This window comes from Oncorhynchus mykiss, chromosome 15 (genome assembly GCF_013265735.2).
Source record: "Oncorhynchus mykiss isolate Arlee chromosome 15, USDA_OmykA_1.1, whole genome shotgun sequence".
Lineage (NCBI taxonomy): Eukaryota > Metazoa > Chordata > Actinopteri > Salmoniformes > Salmonidae > Oncorhynchus > Oncorhynchus mykiss.
In genome coordinates, this window is record NC_048579.1 from 15,795,945 (window position 1) to 15,820,969 (window position 25,025).

The 25,025-nt window shown below is 42.5% G+C and overlaps 2 protein-coding genes across 2 annotated transcripts; both read left to right on the forward strand.

Annotated features, from left to right (window-relative positions):
- The first annotated feature begins 10,273 nt into the window (after positions 1-10,273).
- Positions 10,274-11,721, forward strand: LOC110489688 (ribosome biogenesis regulatory protein homolog). The gene has a single exon (XM_021562457.2). The coding sequence runs from the start codon at positions 10,312-10,314 to the stop codon at positions 11,371-11,373; it is 1,062 nt and encodes a 353-aa protein (XP_021418132.2). The 5' UTR covers positions 10,274-10,311; the 3' UTR covers positions 11,374-11,721.
- Positions 11,722-19,498: 7,777 nt separating this feature from the next.
- LOC110489689 lies at positions 19,499-23,353 on the forward strand. The gene is made up of 5 exons (XM_021562458.2): positions 19,499-19,658; positions 20,233-20,276; positions 20,886-21,056; positions 21,402-21,478; positions 22,228-23,353. The coding sequence occupies exons 1-5, from the start codon at positions 19,589-19,591 to the stop codon at positions 22,484-22,486; spliced, it is 621 nt and encodes a 206-aa protein (XP_021418133.1). The 5' UTR covers positions 19,499-19,588; the 3' UTR covers positions 22,487-23,353.
- The last annotated feature ends 1,672 nt before the right edge of the window (positions 23,354-25,025 follow it).

The window sequence follows — 25,025 nt, forward strand, 5'->3', positions numbered from 1 at the left end:
CCCCTGTGCTAACATGACCAAGCGCAGCTATCCTCAGAGTTCTTATTTCTGTTACCAACCATCACTGAAACTGCGACAGCATATTCCCACTAGCCTAATAGGCATCTTTCCGTTGACGTTCACAACTGATTAGGCCGTTTTAAAGGTAAATGAACAGATGAAAAAGTGTGAAAAATGTCTGCTCTCTTTTAATCCTCAAAGGTAATTCCCACTTGTACTTATTTAGCTTTTTCACAGTGAGTTGCTGAGGGCTTGTATTTTAAAGTGTTTCAGCTTTTCAGCCCTGTCTTCACACGCATGTCGCACACGTCAGCACCGTCCAGAGCTGCTTTGAAGAGTCAGAGAGAGAGAGAGAGAGAGAGAGAGAGAGAGAGAGTGAGAAAGAGAGAGAAAGAGAGAGACAGAGAAAGAGTGAGAAAGAGAGAGAGAGAGAGAGAGAGAGACAGAGAGAGTGTGAGAAAGAGAGAGAGTGAGAGTGAGAAAGAGAGAGATAGAGAGAGAGAGAGAGAGAGAGAGAGAGAGAGAGAGAGAGAGAGAGAGAGAGAGAGAGAAAGAAAGAGACAGATACAATTTCCCCCTTGGGGAAACACCAGAAGAACCTACATAAAGTCTTCAGTTCATCTCTCAAAATACCAATTTGTCACTGTAGATTTGGTGAGAAACAATTTGTATTCGGTTTCTGTCTTGTTTTCCTTCCCCATGGTCCAACGTCGTCAAACCGGATAGCGTCACATTGAGCAGCACTTTGACTCTTAAAAGCTTCACTGTCTTTGAGGAACTGTGTGAAGGTTTTGTCAGAGTGGGAGCATGCCGTGTGTTTCTCCAAGCGATAACTTCAAGATACGGTTCATCGCTAGCTCTTTATGGTTATTGATCTACCCCGACAAAAATATATTTTCAGGAATAATCGTTTCATAAATGTTTAACAACACATTTGTCGTCTGCCCATTTCTAATATATATATTTTTTTCTCATACAAACATGTAGGGCTAATATTAACCGGCCCTTGTGTAACATTTAAACTCTTCCCCCTTGTGTAAACACTCCGCCTTTACTTTTCAACTATTCCCCTTTGTGGTATCAGGCATAGTTTTCATTAGGCTCATTATGCACCTATGAGCGAATTAGGAGAGGATCAATACCGACCCTGGATGCCCCTCACAGATAACCCAGTAAAGGACCAGATCATAACCAGCGCTTCCAAGCGGCTTCAAAAGGGATTTCTGCAGGCCACACCCACTGGGTTATGATGGGGATGACCCATTGTAAAGGTTTTGGCAAAGTTGATATTTCCGTTTCTGTGTATTCTGATTCTAGAATCCGATTGAGGGTTGGAAAAAGATGGTAACCCCAGGGCTGTTTGGAAGGATGGGATATTTACAGACACTTTTAGAACTACTGAGAGCCAGTGAAGATTTGTCATGCTGTCAGATTTAGCAGCTTTATGAACTGGAGTAGGAAAGCTAAGGGGGATTTGTGATGAATGTGAACTAAAAGGGGGGCGTACTGTGTATGAACTGAAGGAGGGTTGTGGAGTTGTGTGTGGCATATTAACTGCCAGTGGGGTGGTTGAAATAATAAACATAGAAACAGAACCAGGGCTGTAGTTTTAACACATAAAGAGGTAGACGAGAAGTGGTATCATAACAGCTGAGCTTGGAGAGGGATTTTATCTTACATCAACTGAACTTTGACTACAGCCAGTGGATCCTAATGCGTTGTAAGGGTATTGACTGAGGTCTGTGGGTGTCCCTTCTATATGATGTCCTCCAACTCAGCTCCCACAGTGTAGAGTAGCGGGCTGAGGGATGACCTCTGTTAACTGCTGTGATCCCAGCCATTGACCAACTCTCTCTCCGCTTCCAAGCCCCAGCATGGAGTCAATGGATAATACTGCAGTCCACTCACACACACACACACACACACACACACACACACACACACTCCTTTACACACACTCACACAAAACTCAAAATGTTATCTCAAGGACTCTCCATTCCATGCTGTGTGTTTTCTAGGAACCAGGCCAGGTTTGGTGAGAGGCTGTCCATGGCCGGAGCAGCTTCTGTAGTGTTTACCGGACCCACAGTACTTAAGGGAGACCCCAGCTGTTTGTCTCCCAGCACCTCCTACACACAACCAAAACAGAACAGTGACACACCACTGTGACCGGGGCAGAGAGTGGTGTAACCCTCTCCGTTTAAAATAAAGGTTTTCCAACCAAACAGGTTCACCTTCAGTCCCTATTTGTCCTGTAATATGACATTATGCTTGAAGTCACAAGAGCTGGAACAATGTACCTTGAATCTGTGAAATGTATGGAAAGCTGTGTGCTTTCACAGAGAGAGGGCGGAATGTGTAGGAGGTGGTTTGTCTTCTCGCTCCTCCCTTTCAGGGCGTGAGCTGTCGTGCCGGGTTGAAAGTTGTTTGGAAGCAGCAGGTAGAGTCATGAGGTATTGACCAGAGTAAAACGAGGTCTCTGTTCACATCACACTAGCTCAGTACAGGCCTTGACCTCAGCTGTCATAGAGCCAACGACTGGCTCCCTTCCGGCACAGTCTGCTCATTGACTTAAGTCAAAGATGCAATTAGAATCATAGTCTAAGGAATTTTGGTCTGATATTGATAACAGCGCCACTAAATCAGTTTGCCATGCAGACCTAAGCCATTGAAGTTATTTAGTTTTTTTTGCTCTAATTCTCCTGAGAGCCATCCAAGGAGTGGATTTACAGAGTGACACTACAGTAGTGTTCTATTTGACGCTACTGACGCCACTGTACTGTTCTGTTCTATTTATGAAGGTGAGGTGCAGAGCACTGTGATGGATTGGGAGCTTTTCTGTATGTTGACCTTGCAAGCCGAGGGAATAGGAGAGATAAGCTCGCAGTGTGTCTTCACTTCCCTCTTACCCATGACCCACCAGGATGCGTCCTCCATCACTGACTGTCATCCACTATCTGTTAGTCTTGACAGCAATGTCAGACCAGTAGCTAGGAGACCTGACTGGCCCCAGCATACAGACTGACAATCAGGCTGGCAAAGCAGACAAGAGAAAAGTCAGCTCACCTTACTTTCAGAGACATTTCGAGAAAGTCAACTCCTGAAGGACCGATGGTTTACCTTCTTTTCAATTTAATTCAATTCAAGTGGCTTTTTTGGCATGGGAAACATATGTTAACATTGCCAAAGCAGGTGAAGTAGATAATATACAAAAGTGAACTAAACGTTAAAAATGAACAGTAAACATTACACTCACAGAAGTTCCAAAATAATAAAGACATTACAAATGTCATATTATGTATATATACAGTGTTGTAACGATGTGCAAACGGTTAAAGTACAAAAGGGAAAATAAATAAACATAAGTATGGGTTGTATTTACAATGGTGTTTGTTCTTCACTGGTTGCCCATTTCTTGTGGCAACAGGTCACAAATATTGCTGCTGTGATGGCACACTGTGGTATTTCACTCAGTAGATATGGGAGTTAATCAAAATAGGGTTTGTTTTCAAATTCTTTGTGGCTCTGTGTAATCTGAGGGAAATATGTCTCTAATATGGTCAGACATTTGGCAGGAGGTTAGGAAGTGCAGCTCAGTTTCCACCTCATTTTGTGGGCAGTGTGCACATAGCCTGTCTTCTCTTGAGAGCCAGGTCTGCCTACGGCAACCTTTCTCAATAGCAAGGCTCTGCTCACTCAGTCTGTACATAGTCAAAGCTTTCCTTAAGTTTGGGTCAGTCACAGTGGTCAGGTATTCTGCCACTGTATACTCTCTGTTTAGGGCCAAATAGCATTCTAGTTTGCAGTTTTTTTGTTAATTCTTTCCAATGTGTCAAGTAATTATCTTTTGTTTTCTCACGATTTGGTTTGGTCTAATTGTGTTGCTGTCCTTTCTCTTAATTTCTATCTGATTAATACCTGAGAAACCAACTGTGTGGACTGGACTCCTTAGCCAATCACTAGTCCTCCAGGACTTTTACTCTCCCGCTGGTGGCTTCTCTCAGGGACTGTTCTACTTCTCTCGGGGACTGTTCTACTTCTCTCAGGGACTGTTCTACTTCTCTCGGGGACTGTTCTACTTCTCTCAGGGACTGTTCTACTTCTCTCTGGGACTGTTCTACTTCTCTCGGGGACTGTTCTACTTCTCTCGGGGACTGTTCTACTTCTCTCGGGGACTGTTCTACTTCTCTCGGGGACTGTTCTACTTCTCTCAGGGACTGTTCCACTTCTCATGTCTATTAAGTCTCCCAGCCAAGTGGGCGACAGTGGTTTATACAATCCATAAATAAATATATAAGCTTCACTTACACACAACCAGCTGGTTTTGTGTAACTCTGTCAACAGCTGTTCTCTTCCATTTAGTCAAGCCTGCGATTATGCAATCATATCACTTGCTATACCATCCCCTACCTTCTTTACTCTATTTCTCTCAACTCCTGGAGGACTTCTCTCGCTCCCTTCCCCCCCTCCCTAACTCACTTCCGATCTTTCTCTCTCTCTCTCTCTCTCTCTCTGTTTTTGTGTCCCCCTCTCTCTCCATCTCTCTCTCCTCATCTCTCCGGCTGATACTGGGTCAGCTGTGACATAGAAGTGTAAAGCAGCAGGCTAATTTAAACTAAATGCATGCTCTTCAATCGATCGCTGCCCGCACCTGCCCGCCCGTCCAGCATCACTACTCCGTTCTGACTTAGAATATGTGGACAACTACAAATACGTAGGTGTCTGGTTAGATTGTAAATCCTCCTTCCAGACTCACATTAAACATCTCCAATACAAAATTAAATCTAGAATCGGCTTCCAATTTCGCAAACAAGGCATCCTTCACTCATGCTGCCAAACATACCCTCGTAAAACTGACCATCCTACCGATCCTCGACTTTGGAGGCAATGACATTGCCAGCAATCTACTCAACAAATTGGATGCAGTCTATCAAGGTGCCATCCGTTTTGTCACCAAAGCCCCATATACTACCCACCACTGCAACCTGTACGCTCTCGTTGGCTGGCCCTTGCTTCTTACTCGTCGCCAAACCCACTGGCTCCAGGTCATCTACAAGTCTTTGCTAGGTAAAGCCCCGCCTTATCTCAGCTCACTGGTCACCATAGCAGCACCCATCCGTAGCACGCGCTTCAGCAGGTATACAGTGCCTTGCGAAAGTATTCGGCCCCCTTGAACTTTGCAACCTTTTGCCACATTTCAGGCTTCAAACATAAAGATATAAAACTGTATTTTTTTGTGAAGAATCAACAACAAGTGGGACACAATCATGAAGTGGAACGACATTTATTGGATATTTCAAACTTTTTTAACAAATCAAAAACTGAAAAATTGGGCGTGCAAAATTATTCAGCCCCTTTACTTTCAGTGCAGCAAACTCTCTCCAGAAGTTCAGTGAGGATCTCTGAATGATCCAATGTTGACCTAAATGACTAATGATGATAAATACAATCCACCTGTGTGTAATCAAGTCTCCGTATAAATGCACCTGCACTGTGATAGTCTCAGAGGTCCGTTAAAAGCACAGAGAGCATCATGAAGAACAAGGAACACACCAGGCAGGTCCGAGATACTGTTGTGAAGAGGTTTAAAGCCGGATTTGGATACAAAAAGATTTCCCACGCTTTAAACATCCCAAGGAGCACTGTGCAAGCGATAATATTGAAATGGAAGGAGTATCAGACCACTGCAAATCTACCAAGACCTGGCCGTCCCTCTAAACTTTCAGCTCATACAAGGAGAAGACTGATCAGAGATGCAGCCAAGAGGCCCATGATCACTCTGGATGAACTGCAGAGATCTACAGCTGAGGTGGGAGACTCTGTCCATAGGACAACAATCAGTTGTATATTGCACAAATCTGGCCTTTATGGAAGAGTGGCAAGAAGAAAGCCATTTCTTAAAGATATCCATAAAAAGTGTTGTTTAAAGTTTGCCACAAGCCACCTGGGAGACACACCAAACATGTGGAAGAAGGTGCTCTGGTCAGATGAAACCAAAATGGAACTTTTTGGCAACAATGCAAAACGTTATGTTTGGCGTAAAAGCAACACAGCTCATCACCCTGAACACACCATCCCCACTGTCAAACATGGTGGTGGCAGCATCATGGTTTGGGCCTGCTTTTCTTCAGCAGGGACAGGGAAGATGGTTAAAATTGATGGGAAGATGGATGGAGCCAAATACAGGACCATTCTGGAAGAAAACCTGATGGAGTCTGCAAAAGACCTGAGACTGGGACGGAGATTTGTCTTCCAACAAGACAATGATCCAAAACATAAAGCAAAATCTACAATGGAATGGTTCAAAAATAAACATATCCAGGTGTTAGAATGGCCAAGTCAAAGTCCAGACCTGAATCCAATCGAGAATCTGTGGAAAGAACTGAAAACTGAAAACCAATTTTTCAGTTTTTGATTTGTTAAAAAAGTTTGAAATATCCAATAAATGTCGTTCCACTTCATGATTGTGTCCCACTTGTTGTTGATTCTTCACAAAAAAATACAGTTTTATATCTTTATGTTTGAAGCCTGAAATGTGGCAAAAGGTCGCAAAGTTCAAGGGGGCCGAATACTTTCGCAAGGCACTGTATCTCACTGGTCACCCCCAAAGCCAATTCTTCCTTTGGCCGCCTCTCCTTCCAGTTCTCTGCTGCCAATGACTGGAACGAACTGCAAAAATCACTTTGCACCCCAGTATCTCTACTTGCACATTCATCTTCTGCACGTTCTACCATTCCAATGTTTAATTGCTATATTGTAATTTCTTCGCCCCATGGCCTATTTATTGCCTTATACCTCCCTTATCCTACCTCATTTGCACATGCTGTATATAGGTTATCTTGACCAGGTCGCAGTTGCAAATGAGAACTTGTTCTCAACTAGCCTACCTGGTTATTAAATAAATAAAGGTGAAATGTAAATATATATATATATATATATTTTTGGAGGAAGTGCTCTTTAGACAAGACCTATCTGATGTCCATGTTTCTGCTGTGAGTAATACATCATGATGGCTGAAGGCTCCTGTACGGTGCAGCCTCTCATAAGATATTTAGGTGAGAGACTGAGGAAGGCACTGTAGGCAACACATGGCAGTCTGAGCCTTAGTTCGTCGTCCTCGTCTGAGGAGGAGAGATCGGACCAATATGCAGCGTGGTACGTGTCCATGTTAATTTATTCAACAGAACACTATACAAAATAACAAAGGAGAATGAAACGAAACAGTTCTGAAAGGTGACATACACTAAACAGAAAACATTCACCCACAGAACACAGGTGGGAAAAGGCAACCTAAGTATGATTCTCAATCAGAGACAACGAACGACACCTGCCCCTGATTGAGAACCATACCAGGCCAAACACATAAACACAACCTAGAAAAACGAACATAGACTGCCCACCCCAACTCACGCCCTGACCAAACTAACACAAAGACAAAATAAAGGAACTATGGTCAGAACGTGACACTTAGGGGGGTACTGTATAAGCCAGCACACACGACACTGATCCTCAGCAGTGATGCTCATACATGCGAGCTATACTGCAGCGTTCAGGCTCTGACAAAACTTGTACACACCAGTCCACCTTTTATTTGCACATGATTTTGAAATGTAATGATGCTGGTTTACATCAACTAGTGAATAATCAATATGAACATCCACGTTTTCTATTTCCATCTTATTTACCTATATTATTCGCTATTCAAAATAAAAAAATAACTGTCTCATTACAGAGCACCCTGTGGTAATTACAGAGCCCCCTGTGGAAATTACGGAGCACCCTATGATAATTACAGTGCACCCTGTGGTATTTATGCTGTAGTAGTTTATGTGTCTGGGGGCTAGGGTCAGTTTGCTATATCTGGAGTACTTCTCCTGTCCAATTCGGTGTCCTGTGTAAATTTAAGTGTGCTCTCTCTAATTCTCTCTTTCTTTCTCTCTCTCGGAGGACCTGAACCCTAGGACCATGCCTCAGGACTACCTGACATGATGAATCCTTGCTGTCCCCAGTCCACCTGGCCGTGCTGCTGCTCCAGTTTCAACTGTTTTGCCTTATTATTATTGGACCATGCTGGTCATTTATGAACATTTGAACATCTTTGCCATGTTCTGTTATAATCTCCACCCGGCACAGCCAGAAGAGGACTGGCCACCCCACATAGCCTGGTTCCTCTCTAGGTTTCTTCCTAGGTTTTGGCCTTTCTAGGGAGTTTTTCCTAGCCACCGTGCTTCTACACCTGCATTGCTTGCTGTTTGGGGTTTTAGGCTGGGTTTCTGTACAGCACTTTGAGATATCAGCTGATGTACGAAGGGCTATATAAATACATTTGATTTGATCACCCTGTGTTAATTACAGAGCACCCTGAGGTAATTACAGAGCACCCTGAGGTAATTACGGAGCACCCTGTGATAATTACAGTGCACCCTGTGGTAATTACAGAGCACCCTGTGGTAATTATGGAGCACCCTGTGGTAATTATAGTGCATCCTGTGGTAATTACAGAGCACCCTGTGGTAATTACAGAGTACCCTGTGGTAATTACAGATCACCCTGTGGTAATTATAGTGCACCCTGGGGTAATTACAGATTACCTTGTGGTAATTACAGATCACCCTGTGGTAATTATAGTGCACCCTGAGGTAATTACAGAGCACCCTGTGGTAATTACAGATCACCCTGTGGTAATTATAGTTCACCCTGTGGTAATTACATTGTACCCTGTGGTAATGACAGTGCACCCTGAGGTAATTACAGAGCACCCTGTAGTAATTACAGATCACCATGTGGTAATTATAGTGCACCCTGTGGTAATTATAGTGCACCCTGTGGTAATTACAGATCACCCTGTGGCAATTACATAGTATCCTGTGGTAATGAAAGTGCACCCTGTAGTAATTATAGTGCACCCTGTGGTAATTATAGTGCACCCTGTGGTAATTATAGTGCACCCTGTGGCAATTACATAGTATCCTGTGGTAATGAAAGTGCACCCTGTAGTAATTACAGAGTACCCTGTAGTAATTACAGATCACCCTGTGGTAATTATAGTGCACCCTGTGGTAATTACAGAGCACCCTGTGTTAATTACAGATCACCCTGTGTTCATTATAGTGCACCCTGTGGTAATTACAGAGCACCCTGTGGTAATTACAGAACACCCTGTGGTAATTACAGAGCACCCTGTGGTAATTACAGAGTACCCTGTGGTAATGACAGTGCACCCTGAGGTAATTATAGTGCACCCTGAGGTAATTATAGTGCACCCTGAGGTAATTATAGTGCGCCCTGTGGTAATTATAATTAAATTAATTATATTAATTATATAATTATATATTAATTATATTAAGCCACTATACAATTATTTTAGAGAGAGAGAGAGAGAGAGAGAGAGAGAGAGAGAGAGAGAGAGTGTGTGTGTGTGTGTGTGTGTGTGTGTGTGTGTGTGTGTGTGTGTGTGTGTGTGTGTGTGTGTGTGTGTGTGTGTGTGTGTGTGTGTGTGTGTGTGTGTGTGTGTGTGTGTGTGTGTGTGTGTGTGTGTAGCCACTTTAGCTCCTCATTAAGATTCCCCTCCTCACACTACCTGCAGTACATATAGCAATGTCACTGGTAGGCTCATTTCCATAGCTGTCAGAACCTTGACTCTCAGGGTGAGTCTCACACTGGATATAATTAGTGGGGTCCAAAATTATTTTGAAAATAGCAGTCTGTATGTATAGAGGTTGATAAAGTCTTTATAAAGTCTTGATAAATATCAACAGGTACAACTTGATAAAATGTAATAGATATAATGGCTCAACATTGTTACCTGTTTGTCCCTCTATTCTCTCTGCTCCTTCCACAGAAGACCGCTGTAAGATTGGGTATTCATATGCAACATCACAGCCAAGCTCTCGGAAAAGAGACAGTCTTATTGAGCATCAGCTATTCTGCCAAAAACCAATACACAGACCCTGAAAAGAAAGTGAGTTGGTTGTGCCATTCTTTAGTTTAGAGGTCTCAAGGTACATCAGGTATACATTAAATAATATTCTACTTTGATAGTGATAATCAAGTAATATAACTCAACTATTCACTTTCTTCAAGTGAAAGGCTGTATTTAAAATATATATATATATGTTTTTTGTTGTTGCCATGACTCAAGTAATACAATGACACCACCTAGTGGACACAAGTGGGGAAAAATAAATCAGAATGTGGAAATTTGAACCCGGAAATAAATGAATAACCTTTTCACGTGACCTGAAACACACGTGGGACCCGTTCTTTATTATACCTCAGTGCTTGAGACCGACATGCTTTCAGAAATCCAAAATGGCTGCGTGCAGTATAGAAGACTTGCTTGCTAAAGCTGAACAAGATGAGGCTGAAAAACTCAAAAGTATCACCGTTCAGAAAGAACTGGACCTCGAGTTTGACATCGGAAACTTGGTCGCATATGACAAGAACCGTATTGACATTCGACAGTTTCGTGAACAGAAGAAAGAGGATTTCCTGCGTTCGCTAGCTCGTGACAACACGCAGCTTCTGGTCAACGAGATATGGAAGCATCCAACTGAGAGGGTTGAGGAGGTAATCGTAGTCAAACTACCCGAGCCGACCACTCCACTGCCGAGAGAGAAGCCCCCGCCAAAGCCCAGGCCTCCAACCAAATGGGAGGAATTCGCCAAACTGAAGGGGATCCAAAAGAAGAAGAAAACTAACCTGGTATGGGACGATGTTGCCAAAGAGTGGAAGCGGCGTTGGGGCTACAAGCGTGTCAATGATGGCACAAAAGAGTGGCTGATTGAGGTTCCCGAAACGGCAGATCCTAACGAGGACCAATTCGCCAAACGCAACAAAGCAAAGAAGGAGAAAGTGGCAAAGAACGAGCTGCATCGCCTGAGGAACATAGCCAGGGCACAGAAAATCAAAGTACCAGGTGTTGGACTCACACCGATCGCCCAGCAATCCAAATCTGACCTGGCTAGGGCTGTCAATGTGGCCAAGTCATCCACCGCTTCCGCAGGTAAATTCCAAGACCGCTTACCTAAGGAGAAAGCTCCCAGAAACACCGGGAAGAAGAGGAAATTCCAGCCGGTCATTGGGAACTTTTCCAATGAAAAGCAGAGGCAGCTGGATCTGTTGAAAGTGATGGACAGTAAGAAACCTCGTCTGGACGTCAACAAAGCTGTAAACAAACAAATGCGAGAGGTTGACCGAGAGGAGGCTGCAGCCAAATTTAAGAAGGGGGGAAAGAAGGGACGCAAGGGTGGTAACTTCTCTGGAAAAGGAAAGGGTGGTGGTGGGAAGGGCAAAGGTAAAGGAAGAGCAGGGGGTAAGGGTCAAGGACCACCTAGTGGTAAAAAAGGAGCTGGGAAACCAGGGAAGCGCTAAGGAGGACCTTTTGGAACTTTGCATGTCATTCATAATAAGTGCCTTGTCTCAGATGTATCGGACTGCACAATATGAACTGACTACTTCATTATGTCTCCCACCTGCACTGTCATATTGCTGGGAGCGATTCCTGTTTTGTTTCTCTTTTATGCAGGTCAGGTGCAATAGGAGTGTAAGAGGGGAGGTGTCTTCTGTCCCATCATGCAAATTTCTAAATAGCTCACCCAGGAATACGGTCTTTATTTACCTCATCAGTCCTCAATTTGTTATAGATTTGTCAATGCAATGTACAACTTTTTGGTACAGGGTTATGTTTGATATTTCAAATTAAAATCAACTTCAAAAATATATGCTGTGTTTAAGATTTTCTAAGAATGTAGGGCACAGTGCATTGTTACTGCACACAATAGCAAGTGCACAACTTCCATGCAATGGTTACAGTAGGGCTTTCCATTTAGTCAATCATTATGTAGATTTTCCCACTGCACGTGTATGACAGACTGGATGCGTACAACACTTGGGGGCAGAGAGGAGAGGGAGGGGTGAACACAACTCTTTTTCATTATGCTCCTGTAGAAAAGTGCTTAGGAATCCACAAGTGTGGCTGCATATCAGTATGAATGTGCTCTTGTAGTAGACTGCCTCTCAGTCCCATCACTCCATAAGGGCCAGATGGAATTGACTGAGGCCTGCCCAGAAATTATGTAAAATATTAACAAATACAATTGTACTGAATACAGACAATGCTGTAAAGTAGTTAATTGATACGAAAATGTTTCCTGGAATCAGATTAAGCCTATTCCTACACTAAAAAGCATTTGAATATACATTTAGGCACGAGTGGACAGTTTTATTTAACTAGGCAAGTCAGTAAAGAACAAATGCTTATTTAAAATGACCGCCAAACACTAACGACACTGAGCTAATTGTGCGCCGCCCTATGGGACTCCCAATCGCGGCCGGTTGTGATACAGTCTGGAGCTGAACCAGGGTCTGTAGTGATGTCTCTAGCGCTGAGATGCATTGCCTTAGACCGCTGTGCCACTCGGGAGCCCAAAAGTTTTGCTGCCCCATGTGAGGATCATGGTCTGGGAAACTGACCCTGTAAGTAGTGTCATATGATGATATAAACAGAGAGCCTGTCTGTCTCTAATGCATTGCATGTAGACCTAATGACCAAGAATAGAGGTGATGTAATTGGACTTTCTTAGAAACATACAGTACAGGAGCTGGGCCTGCTTATCAGATTAACTGTGCTGTTGGTTATATAAAACTGGCTTTGGCCCCAGTGAGATAGGTGCCCTCTCAGGTCAGCTTTCCATTCACCTGGCCAGGACATTACACCTGGCCCACACAGGGAAAAAACAACCACGTGAGCCTGGGATCTGAATTAGTAATCTGCTGCTGCAAGGCAAAATGTGAAACCAAATTATATTTTCAGTGAATACGAAAAACTTACCTCGATTAGCAGCTCTTTATTATGCATAGCCAAAGTTATTTTCATAATGCATTACGTACTGTACATCTAGTCAAAATGACATCAAATAACTATCCACGCAGAAATAGTGGGGCAAGCTGAATTGTACCCTATTCCCTCTGGAGAGTACTTTCATCCAGAGCATGATATGCCTGTACTCAAGCATCACTCGGCGATAGTCTAGGGCAGGGGTCCCCAATTCAATTAATCCGTGGTCCCATTTTTGCTTGAGCGGGTGGTTGGAACATAGTGTTAAATCATTTGTACACTAGAATCAGATATAGTATTTGACAAAAACAGACTCATTTCAAACCTTTATTACATTGGGATCTGATCACGTGCCTCTATGCGTGGGAATACTTGGGAACAGATTTCCTAAATAAGAATCACTTTGAGCTGATTTCCTAGTGATTTTTCTGTCAGTTATGTCCAACAACAAAAAATGTAGCTCAGAAAACTTTGGGGACAAATAAAATGATCCGTGGGGGGTCGCCAATTATAGAACTCATGGTCTAAGACAGGGTTTCCCAAACTGCACCTGGGGGGCCCAAGGACCGAGTTTGAGAAACCCTGGTCTAAGGGAACAAAATCCTAAACGTGTTGTGTGCAAAACAAGGGAAAACTGAGGAGAGATTGAATTGAAGTTAGAGTTTAGTGTGTGCAATCTATAGGTACTTTAACACTAATACAAGACTAAGGAGGACAATGAGGTTAATCGTCTGTCAGATCAATTTACCAGGTGTGTCTTAACTTCTGCTCTGCTACTAAACTACACACCGCTATCACACACCACGTTTCCCCATTTGAAAGCAGAGCTATTTCTCAGCCCTTTTGGCTCCAGACAGGCAGCCATAGTCAGATCTATTTTCCCTCCCTATCAGGCCAAATACACTGGAAATAGGCAAATCAGGACGTGAGTTCTAGAGCTCTCCATTGTGAATGCAAGTGTTCTTTCATTTCTCTTGCATATCATGCCCAGAGACACAAATGGATCTTAGCACTAGATATACTTTTTAATGTCTACTCATTTGACCAAATTCAATGGAGAGTTGACAATTAATTTGCTCGTCACATCAACTTTCTCAAGCAGTTACCCTTACAAAAAACCTGATCGATTGCACTTGTCAATACAAGAACATACTGTAATTCTTACAATAGACAGATTGGGCACAACGTTACAGATAGGGTTGTATATACAGTATCCACCACATTATTGCTCTTTCATAGATGTGGTTGTTTTGTTTCTGACTGACTGCATAATCTCCCACATTTTTGATGGATGGTGTTTGACTGCTGTCACAAGCCAGCAGCAAAGCCCCTATGCACTGGGGAGGGAGGGGGCGAGGCAAAGGGTCTAACTAACCACCATCTGTTGACTGACTGGTCCATCTCCAGACCCACCCAGTCAAAACCCCATTCATCTCATGCCTATCCTGGCCACTGCTGGGACACACCACACACATCGTCATTGGTAAAAATCAATCAACCGCCCTGAAGTGAAATTATGAATTCTGTTGGGGCAGGGAACCAAGGCATCAATCCCGGGCCACCTCGTGCCTGTAGCCAGATGGAGGGAGGACAATAGGCAAATCAAATATAATCAAATCAAATATATTTATAAAGCCCTTTACACCAGCAGATGTCACAACGTGCTTTTGCAGAAACCCAGCCTAAAACCCCAAACATCAAGCTATGTAGATGTAGAAGCACGGTGGCTAGGAAAAACTCCCTAGAAAGGCAGGAACATAGGAAGATATCTAGAGGAAGCAGGCTCTGAGGGGTGGCCAGTCCTCTTCTGGCTGTGCCGGGTGGAGATTATAAGAGTACATGGCCAGATCGTTCTTCAAGGTGTTAATGTAGTCAAGCACCATAATGTAGTCAAGCACCATAATGTAGTCAAGCACCATAATGTAGTCAAGCACCATAATGTAGTCAAGAACTATAATGTAGTCAAGCACCATAATGTAGTCAAGCACCATAATGTAGTCAAGCACCATAATGTAGTCAAGAACTATAATGTAGTTAAGAACTATAATGTAGTTAAGAACTATAATGTAGTCAAGAACTATAATGTAGTCAAGAACTATAATGTAGTTAAGAACTATAATGTAGTTAAGAACTATAATGTAGTTAAGAACTATAATGTAGTTAAGAACTATAATGTAGTCAAGAACTATAATGTAGTCAAGAACTATAATGTAGTTAAGAACTATAATGTAGTTAAGAACTATAATGTAGTTAAGAACTATAATGTAGTCAAGAACTATAATGTAGTCAAGAACTATAATGTAGTCAAGAACTATAATGTAGTTAAGAACTATAATGTAGTTAAGAACTATAATGTAGTTAAGAACTATAATGTAGTCAAGAACTATAATGTAGTTAAGAACTATAATGTAGTCAAGAACTATAATGTAGTCAAGAACTATAATGTAGTTAAGAACTATAATGTAGTTAAGAACTATAATGTAGTTAAGAACTATAATGCAGTCAAGAACTATAATGTAGTCAAGAACTATAATGTAGTTAAGAACTATAATGTAGTTAAGAACTATAATGTAGTTAAGAACTATAATGCAGTCAAGAACTATAATGTAGTTAAAAAACTATAATGTAGTTAAGAACTATAATGTAGTTAAGAACTATAATGTAGTTAAGAACTATAATGTAGTTAAGAACTATAATGTAGTCAAGAACTATAATGTAGTTAAGAACTATAATGTAGTTAAGAACTATAATGTAGTTAAGAACTATAATGTAGTCAAGAACTATAATGTAGTTAAGAACTATAATGCAGTCAAGAACTATAATGTAGTTAAGAACTATAATGTAGTTAAGAACTATAATGTAGTCAAGAACTATAATGTAGTTAAGAACTATAATGTTGTCAAGAACTATAATGTAGTCAAGAACTATAATGTAGTTAAGAACTATAATGTTGTTAAGAACTATAATGTAGTTAAGAACTATAATGTAGTTAAGAACTATAATGTAGTCAAGAACTATAATGTAGTTAAGAACTATAATGTAGTCAAGAACTATAATGTAGTTAAGAACTATAATGCAGTCAAGAACTATAATGTAGTTAAGAACTATAATGTAGTTAAGAACTATAATGCAGTCAAGAACTATAATGTAGTTAAGAACTATAATGTTGTTAAGAACTATAATGTAGTTAAGAACTATAATGTAGTTAAGAACTATAATGTAGTTAAGAACTATAATGTAGTCAAGAACTATAATGTAGTTAAGAACTATAATGTTGTCAAGAACTATAATGTAGTCAAGAACTATAATGTAGTTAAGAACTATAATGTTGTTAAGAACTATAATGTAGTTAAGAACTATAATGTAGTTAAGAACTATAATGTAGTCAAGAACTATAATGTAGTTAAGAACTATAATGTAGTCAAGAACTATAATGTAGTTAAGAACTATAATGTAGTCAAGAACTATAATGTAGTTAAGAACTATAATGTTGTCAAGAACTATAATGTAGTCAAGAACTATAATGTAGTCAAGAACTATAATGTAGTCAAGAACTATAATGTAGTTAAGAACTATAATGTAGTTAAGAACTATAATGTAGTCAAGAACTATAATGTAGTTAAGAACTATAATGTAGTTAAGAACTATAATGTAGTCAAGAACTATAATGTAGTTAAGAACTATAATGTAGTCAAGAACTATAATGTAGTCAAGAACTATAATGTAGTTAAGAACTATAATGTAGTTAAGAACTATAATGTAGTTAAGAACTATAATGTATACACAGATGACTGAAAGTGGCATATATCACCGTGGCACATTTTTCAGATGTACGTGGTATATTTTCAAAACTCTTAGTACAAGATTCTAAACAGATAACACTTGTAATGCCTCCAATCATATGTTCAGAACCTTTGATTGTGCATTCATTGGTGTTTCACATATCTTTCACCCGTGAGTCATTCATGCAAAAACAAAGTTTTCTGTGAAATACCATGAGAACATTTAGTTTAGTCCCCAATACATCAGATAATGATAGGAATACCATTTTAACTAACATTTCATCTAATAGCAAAAAATCCAAGGTAGACATTTCAAAACGGTTATTTCTGTAAAGCATTCGGAAAGTATTCAGACCTTGACTTTTTCTCCATTTTGTTACGTTACAGCCTTATTCTAAAATGGATTAAATAAAATGCTTTCCTCATCAATCTACAACCAATATCCCATATGACAAAGCAAAAAAAGGTTTTTAGAAATGTTAGCAAATGTATTAAAAATAAAAATGGACATTCAGACCATTTGCTATGAGACTCGAAATTGAGCTCAGGTGCATCCTGTTTCCATTAATCATCTTTGAGATGTTTCTACAACTTGGAGTCCACGTGTGATACATTCAATTGATTGGAGTCCACCTGTGATAAATTCAATTGATTGGACATGATTTGGAAAGACACACACCTGTCTATATAAGGTCCCACAGTTGACAGTGCATGTCAGAGGAATTGTCCGTTGAGCTCCGAGACTGGATTGTGTCAAGGCACAGATCTGGGGAAGGGTACCAAAACATGTCTGCAGCATTAAAGGTCCCGAAGAACACAGTAACCTCCATCATTCTTAAACGGAAGGAGTTTGGAACCACCAAAACTCTTCCAAGAGCTGGCCACCCGGCCAAACTGGGCAATTGCGGGAAAAGTTCCTTGTTCAGGGAGGTGACCAATAACCCCAAGGTTTAAAAATAATTACTTAACCTATCTCCTTCCCTTCATCTACACTGATTGAAGTGGATTTAACAAGTGACATCAATAAGGGATCATACACTACATGGCCATCAATTTGGTGGATTTGGCTACTCCAGCCACACCCATTGCTGACAGGTGTATAAAATCGAGCACACAGCCATGCAATCTCCATAGACAAACATTGGCAGTAGAATGGCCTGTACTGAAGAGCTCAGTGACTTTCAACGTGGCACTGTCATAGGATGCCATGTTTCCAAAAAGTCAGTTAGTATAAAATTGCCCTGGTCAACTGTAAGTGCTGTTATTGTGAAGTGGAAACGTCTAGGAGCAACAACGGCTCAGCCGCGAAATGGTAGGCCACACAAGCTCACAGAACGGCATTGCAGAGTGCTGAAGCGCATATCGTGTAAAAAATGGTCTGTCCTCGGTTGCAACACTCACTACTGAGTTCCAAACTGCCTCTGGAAGCAACGTCGGCACAAGAGCTGTTCGTCGGGAGCTTCACGAAATGGGTTTCCATGGCCAAACAGCCTAGACTAAAATCACCATGCGCAATGCCAAGCGTCAGCTGGAGTGGTATAAAGCTCGCCACCATTGGACTCTGGAGCAGTGGAGACACATTCTCTGGTGTGATGAATTACGCTTCACCATCTAGCAGTCAGAAGGACGAATCTGGGTTTGGCGGATTCCGGAAGACCTGCCCCAATGCAGGGGGCCAACTGTAATGTTTGGGGGAGGAGGAATAATAGTCTGGGGCTGTTTTTTATGGTTCAGGCCCCTTAGTTCCAGTGAAGGGAAATCTCAATGCTACAGCAATACAATGACATTCTAGACAATTCTGTGCTTCCAACTTTGTGGCAACAGCTTGGGGAAGGCCCTTTCCTGTTTCAGCATGACAATGCCCCTGTGCACAAAGCGAGGTCCATAAAGAAATTATTTGTCGAGGTCGGTGTGGACTTGACTGGCCTGTACAGACTGGCCTGTACAGAGCCTTGACCTCAACCCCATCGAACACCTTCGGAATGAATTGGACTGCCGACTGCGAGCCAGGCCCAATTGCCCAACATAAGTGCCCGACCTCACTAATGCTCTTGTGGCTGAATGGAAGCAAGTCCCTGCAGCAATGTTCCAACATCTAGTGGAATCTCTTCCTAGAAGAGTGGAGGCTGTCATGTCAGCAAAGGGGGGGACCAACTCCATATTAATGCCCATGATTTTGTAATGAGATGTTCGACGAGCAGGTGTCCATGTAGTTTTGGCCATGTAGTGTAATCTTCACCTGGATTCACCTGGTCAGTCTGTCATGGAAAGAGCAGGTGTCTCTAATGTTTTGTACACTCGGGGTATATGACCTAGGCACTACATCATTTTGGTGAGGTAGTTATCAGTTTTGAGCAGATTGATGAAGTGATTGTTCTTTGAATTGTTAACAAATTACAATAAAATTGTATCAAAATTAAGTGAATACTGCATTTTAAAAAGCAGATACTTATATCGAATATGTATCTAAATTGGAAGAGTGATTTGGTGCAGCGAACAAGTGACTTTGTGAATTTGTTTGTTGTTCTCAGTCAATTGAAAGTGTGCTTAGAGTTTTGAAAAATGTGTCATTTTGATGGTTTGTTAGATTTCTTTGCTTAGAGTTGCGAAAATATGCCACATGCTTGTGAAAATGGCACCAAAGTGATTGAAAAAAACTAGATGGAGATAATGCCCGAATAAATCTGCCAGTCACAATTTGCTTGAACTATGTAACGTATGTGTGTGTGTGTCTCTGCTTAACTTTGTTTGTGTTTCTGGATATATGCTTACACGGGGGTGTGTGTGTGTCTGTTCCAGTAAGTGCTGCAGTGGATTAGTCACCTGGTTTATTTAAGGCAGAGAGAGGGTGCAGACACATCAGTGCATAACTGCCTAGTTGTACATAGAGTACATAGTTAATGAGAGACTGGGTTGCTTAGTCAGTTAGTCAGTGTGTATGACTTAGGTCCTAAGTCATTCAGTCAGCATGCAGAGCAACATCTACAGGCAACAGAATGAGCACTTTGAAGTCTTTACCACTGTCCTCTCCCCACAAGGTGAGTAGCACAGTAGCAAGTTACTGCTTACATCAATATGCATATATAGATATAGATATAGATATGTGTGTGTGTGTGTGTGTGTGTATATATCTATATATGTATGTGGGTATCTGCAGTGGGCTAGATGGGAGAAGCTTGGCAAGGAAATACACCCTTCTGAAAATAAGATGCTGCAATTACTGCATCCAAATTACCACAGTTGACTGTAGTTACTGCACTGTTACTGCAGTTTCAAAACTGACATCTTTTTTTGAAAGTGCGGTGCTTAACTTGTGTGTGTGCAGCACATTATTAGCACATTATTGTAATTATTAGCAACATTATTGTAATCATTAAGATTCATGATATTGACTTTTCAATGATGATTAAAATTCCATTCCATTTGATTTGTAATGTATACTGCAGTTGTTTATTTTGCATACTGTAATGGTCCTGGGTATTGATGGCAGACTGAAATACATCTAGAATCATGTTGTTCTTTTTTCCACCAACTTTTCATTCCCTGATGCTTTGCTATAGTTCTTTGTGATGGGAGCTATTTTTTGCTGATTCATCTCTCCTTGTTTACCAGTTCACCGGGGACGATGCCAATTCAGACAGGCAGAGGCTGACAAGGCAAGTTATTTTCCTGTTAATGCTCACTCTCAGATCCTCAATATGTATTAACTATGTTGAATGAAAATATGCTTGGATGAATTCAACTTGTTGATACAATTGGTAGATTTGCTCCGCAATTCACCCTCATATCCCCTGGATTCTGTTCATGCAAGCATGAGATATCTAATGTAGATTGTTTTTGTGTCTCCAGCTACACTTGTCTGTAGAGACAATTGCATTAGTTAGTTCAAATTAGATGCTGTCTGTTATGTCATTCATTACCATGAGACTAAAGAGAACAGATCATGGAGAACAGCAGGTGATTTGGTTTCTTTTTAACTGTGAGCCAGGTAATCCAGAGAGTTTTAGCCAGCCACCTAATCCTCTTCATTCATTCAGGCATAGACTCAATGTGAACGAGCTGCGGGAAAGGAATGGAACAATGAATTGGACATGTCATGACACCTCTTTGATCATCACAAGGCACACTATATCATATAAACTTACTGCAGAGACAAGCATATACTGTGACCGACATATGGAACACCGCTGCATGTGCTCAAATACTGCATCTGTCTTGTTACATATAAAATGTGTTGAAGTTGCATTTCTCGATTAATCCACTAGATGGTGGTAAAGCGCAGCTACAAGCCCCACTGGCCAGATGAGCTGGCGCTGACCCGGGGGGAGTTCATCCTGGTTCTGTGTAAAGATGATGAGGCCCGGTGGTTTGGGCGGCTGCAAAACGGACAGCAGGGATACTTCCCGGCCTCGCATGTTGTGGAGCTGAGCCACCAGGTTAGTGGCAAGTGGAAATGGTCTTATGCTAGGCAAAAGCAACATTCCGTCTCTGAGTGTGTAACAAGGCTCTAGTTCTACTCTATTCTATTTATAGTCATCAATCAAGACTTTGATTTGTTAAATCAATCGTGTTGGTGCTTGGCTGGAACAACAGCCTGCATACACACCTCGTATGCCCTTGCACTGCTCGCAGATATAAGAATAGCTCTGCTGATTTACAGAAAAGTATGTCTGGTTAGAATAGCATACCTGAGTTTTTGACAGGACAGAGGGATAGCAATACAGAACAGTCCCAGCAGTAATCCCACCCTGTCATTGACACACCTCTGTTTGTGTTGTTAGGACGATGAGCCAGCTAAAGACGTCCACCGCTTAGCGAGACGGGGTTCAGCTCCGGCCACGTATGCAGGTGGTACTGGGTGAGAGCAGCGCGCCCAAAACACACACACAGATACACACTCAGAAAGACACAAACACACACTATCCTCAATCAAACCCCCCTCCACAAGTGCGTGTACACAACTCATACACACACCCCAGCAGCTGCTCTCCACACACACACACACCCCTCACTGCCTCCACCTCCTCCAGTTCCCCTCCGCCCAGCACACCCTGAACAGGTGGCCCCTCTCATCCCTCATTAGTTGACAAAGCACACAGATTACACCCCCCCCCCCCCCACCCCCCCACCCCTCCCTCCCTGATCAATTCCCACTCACTGCACTGCTGCTCCCTCACACACTGGACCACAGTGGGGGCTCACAGTCACAGACCTGTGTTCAGGGGAGTAGATGAGGGCTCCCTCTTTCCCTCAAAAAATATTGTCTTTCATAATGTCAAACAGTGGAACAGAACTGTCTGTATAATCTGACTGAAGTGCCCTCAGTGAACGTGGAAATGTAAACAGTAGTTGGATGTTGTTTTAGAGATGATCCAAGATTATATATCTTAGTTGTGCCGTGTGACTTAGGCCCCTCCTAATGTGTGTAGAGGTGAACGTAGCTCCTTGAGCTGCAACAGCCTGCACACACACACACACACACACACACACACCAGAGCGAGCCCCCTGAACAGCCCTGCGCTTGTCTTGTCTGCGCTGAGCGCTGGAATTTGGGTCAGCGGGAATAAACATGTCCTTTGTGTTTGTTGTGTCTTCTTTGTTCTCCAGCGCACTCAGGCTGCAGGCCCTCCGCAGAGCCAGCAGAGCAGCGGCAGGAGGGGGGCCGGAGGGGGCCGAGGGGGAGAGAGAGGGCCCCATCCTGATACTGAAGTCCCAGATCTCTCTCCCTAACAGGCTGCCCCAGCCCCTGCCCCAACCCCAGCCACAGGCACACAGCTCCCCAAGCTTCCTCCACAGGATCCTATCCAAGCACCGTCGGAGGAGTGATTGTCATGGGTCCAGCAACACGGGCTACATGGCCGACTAAGATGCTACGATGGACGGTGGTGTGTGGGGAGAGAAACAGGCACAAGAGGGGAAAGGAGGGAAGAGAGAGGAGGAGATTGAGTATAGCGAAAAGTGACTACATTTTGTGCCCACCCCCAATGGGGCCAGGTAGGGTTGCCATAGTTACATCACTAATGCTAGTCTATGACTGAACTGCTGGCTGCATCATTGGAGAGCTGGAGTGATGGTAACTACTTCCCTGCCTCCTCTGTAAAGTGTTTAAGAAATATCAATGGTGTACCGTATATACATTTTCCGGGATTAAGATGTGACATTAAGCAAGCCGTAAATTGAAGGGTTGAATAGGGGGATCAGATTTATGACTATATTTTATGAAGCTAACTGTGTTTACTTCAGCCAAATAATGTTCCATGAGTCTGCCTGAGCTTTCTGTTCCATGAGTCTGCCTGAGCTTTCTGTTCCATGTTGTCATCCATATTAGGCTGTATTCTCTGCAACTACGACGTTCCAGAGCAGCACTAAATCATTGATATATTTCCTTTTGACTGTAAATTGTTCAATTTAATTTGTGTTAAACCCAACATCAGCCAAGAATGTATTTTTCATAAAAAATAATCAAACCCGTACTTGCGGCTGATATCCCTTAATTCTAGTTAGTAACATATTCCACTACAGCATGTACCACGGCAAGAGTCTTCCATTCAACAGAGCTGAAAAAAGCCCTGCGAAGTGAGAGGATGTGTGATTGAGGCGTGTTGAAAGGCACTGCCAAAGGAAATGGCATCATTATTGTGAAGGTTGCCCAGGCAATGGTAAAACAGCTCTCTCTCTCTGGGCTCCACACAGTCTTCAGTGGTACCTCCCAGCATGGCCACGACTGGAGTACGCTGTAGAATGTATCCTTTGAAAGGGCAACGCTGTGGAATGTATCCTTTGGAAGGACTAAAGCTCCAACTCTCTAATCCTAATCCTAACCTTGACCTCTATTAGATTTAGACACCACATCCACCAGCCCAGTGATGTGTCCACTGATAAACTTAGATCAGATCTATTCTAACAAGGACCATATCCCGGCCTGATATGTGAGATTATGGCACTAGCCATAACGGTTGCTGGTTAAAAAGGTAAGCGTTTAAAAAAATGCCTTCCTGTAATTTATGACTAGTTGCATGGTCAGTCTGAACCTCTGTGTTGTTGAGGTGGAAGCAGAAATAGTGTCTGAACAGTTTTCCAACATCTTGGTGTTCCCTCGCACATCTTCCTGATTTCTTAGTATGTGATACAGGATGTTTGATGCTGGAGGCCTGGCCGCCACAGCCATCTGCTGAGAAAGGCTTAGCACCTCTGAGAGAGGAGCAGCTTTCCCCCTCTGACTGGCCTCTCCTCTCTCTACTCTCCTTCATCCATTCATTCATTCATTCAATCAGTGCTTTAATTATCTTTAATCCAGGGTCAAACTCTGCCTCTCTCTAACTCCTGGAATAAAGCCTTGCTATGTGGATTATTGTGGTTGACATCCAGTGGGGACAGTGACAGCTACACACAGACTGACAGAGGCCCTACTCTCATAGAGGCTAGAGGCCCAGAGGGCTGGTGTGTGTGTAGAGGGGGGGTGTTCACTTGCCTGACACCTGGTCTTTCCCCTCCTCACCTGTGGAGCAGCAGATGCTATGCAGGAGAATGCTGAGCCCTGCCCCACCCCCAGTGAACACAGTCTGTACCCCTCATACACTGTCTTCCATGCCCATTCAACCAGGAAACCTTGACTAAGCGCACACACACACACACACACACACACACACACACAGACACACACACACACACACACACACACACACACACACACACACACACAAGTTACACCTCAGATACACACAGAAAGAAACACAAACCACACAGACCAACCCAGTCCAATGTATTGTATCACCCCTCATTGTGAATCTGTTGTTTGTTGCTAAAAGTGTAGTCAGGCAGCAGGCTCCTCTAGTATACCAGTTAGGTACTGCTGTTCATTAGTGAGCCTGTTTAACCTCACAGCACTAACATACACAGGGGAACTGGAGACCTAGGACCTCTTTACAGCAGAAAGGGACCAAAACACACACACACAATTTGGTTTTCCCGCCTAAAGTGTCTCATCCCCTCAGTGGTGCTGTGTGTTCAGCAGGACACCAACAGGGTGCCTGCCAGATGACTGCCCTGTCAGTGCTATAATGGCTGCCATCTGCTGTCTGGCATACACAAAGGCTGGCAGTGGCAGTATATATGTGTGTGTGTGTGTGTGTGTGTGTGTGTGTGTGTGTGTGTGTGTGTGTGTGTGTGTGTGTGTGTGTGTGTGTGTGTGTGTGTGTGTGTGTGTGTGTGTGTGTGTGTGTGTGTGTGTGTGTGTAGGGGAAATACGGGAGGGGGAGGGACCCTCGCTGCATTGAACACCAATTCACACAGCAAAGTTTGAGCACTGTACAACATAATGACTTGAAACAGTATATATATTTGAAGTAAAACATACTTCTCTAAAATCAATAAATGCTTTACCCATTGATTGATGTGCAACAGTA

Excerpts from the sequence above, each read along its gene's own strand:
- LOC110489688 (XM_021562457.2), top strand. The coding sequence starts at position 10,312 with ATGGCTGCGTGCAGTATAGAAGACTTGCTTGCTAAAGCTGAACAAGAT.
- LOC110489689 (XM_021562458.2), top strand. The coding sequence starts at position 19,589 with ATGCAGAGCAACATCTACAGGCAACAGAATGAGCACTTTGAAGTCTTT. Across the intron at positions 19,659-20,232 it reads CACTGTCCTCTCCCCACAAG|TTCACCGGGGACGATGCCAA; the intron begins GTGAGTAGCACA and ends CTTGTTTACCAG. Across the intron at positions 21,057-21,401 it reads TTGTGGAGCTGAGCCACCAG|GACGATGAGCCAGCTAAAGA; the intron begins GTTAGTGGCAAG and ends TTGTGTTGTTAG.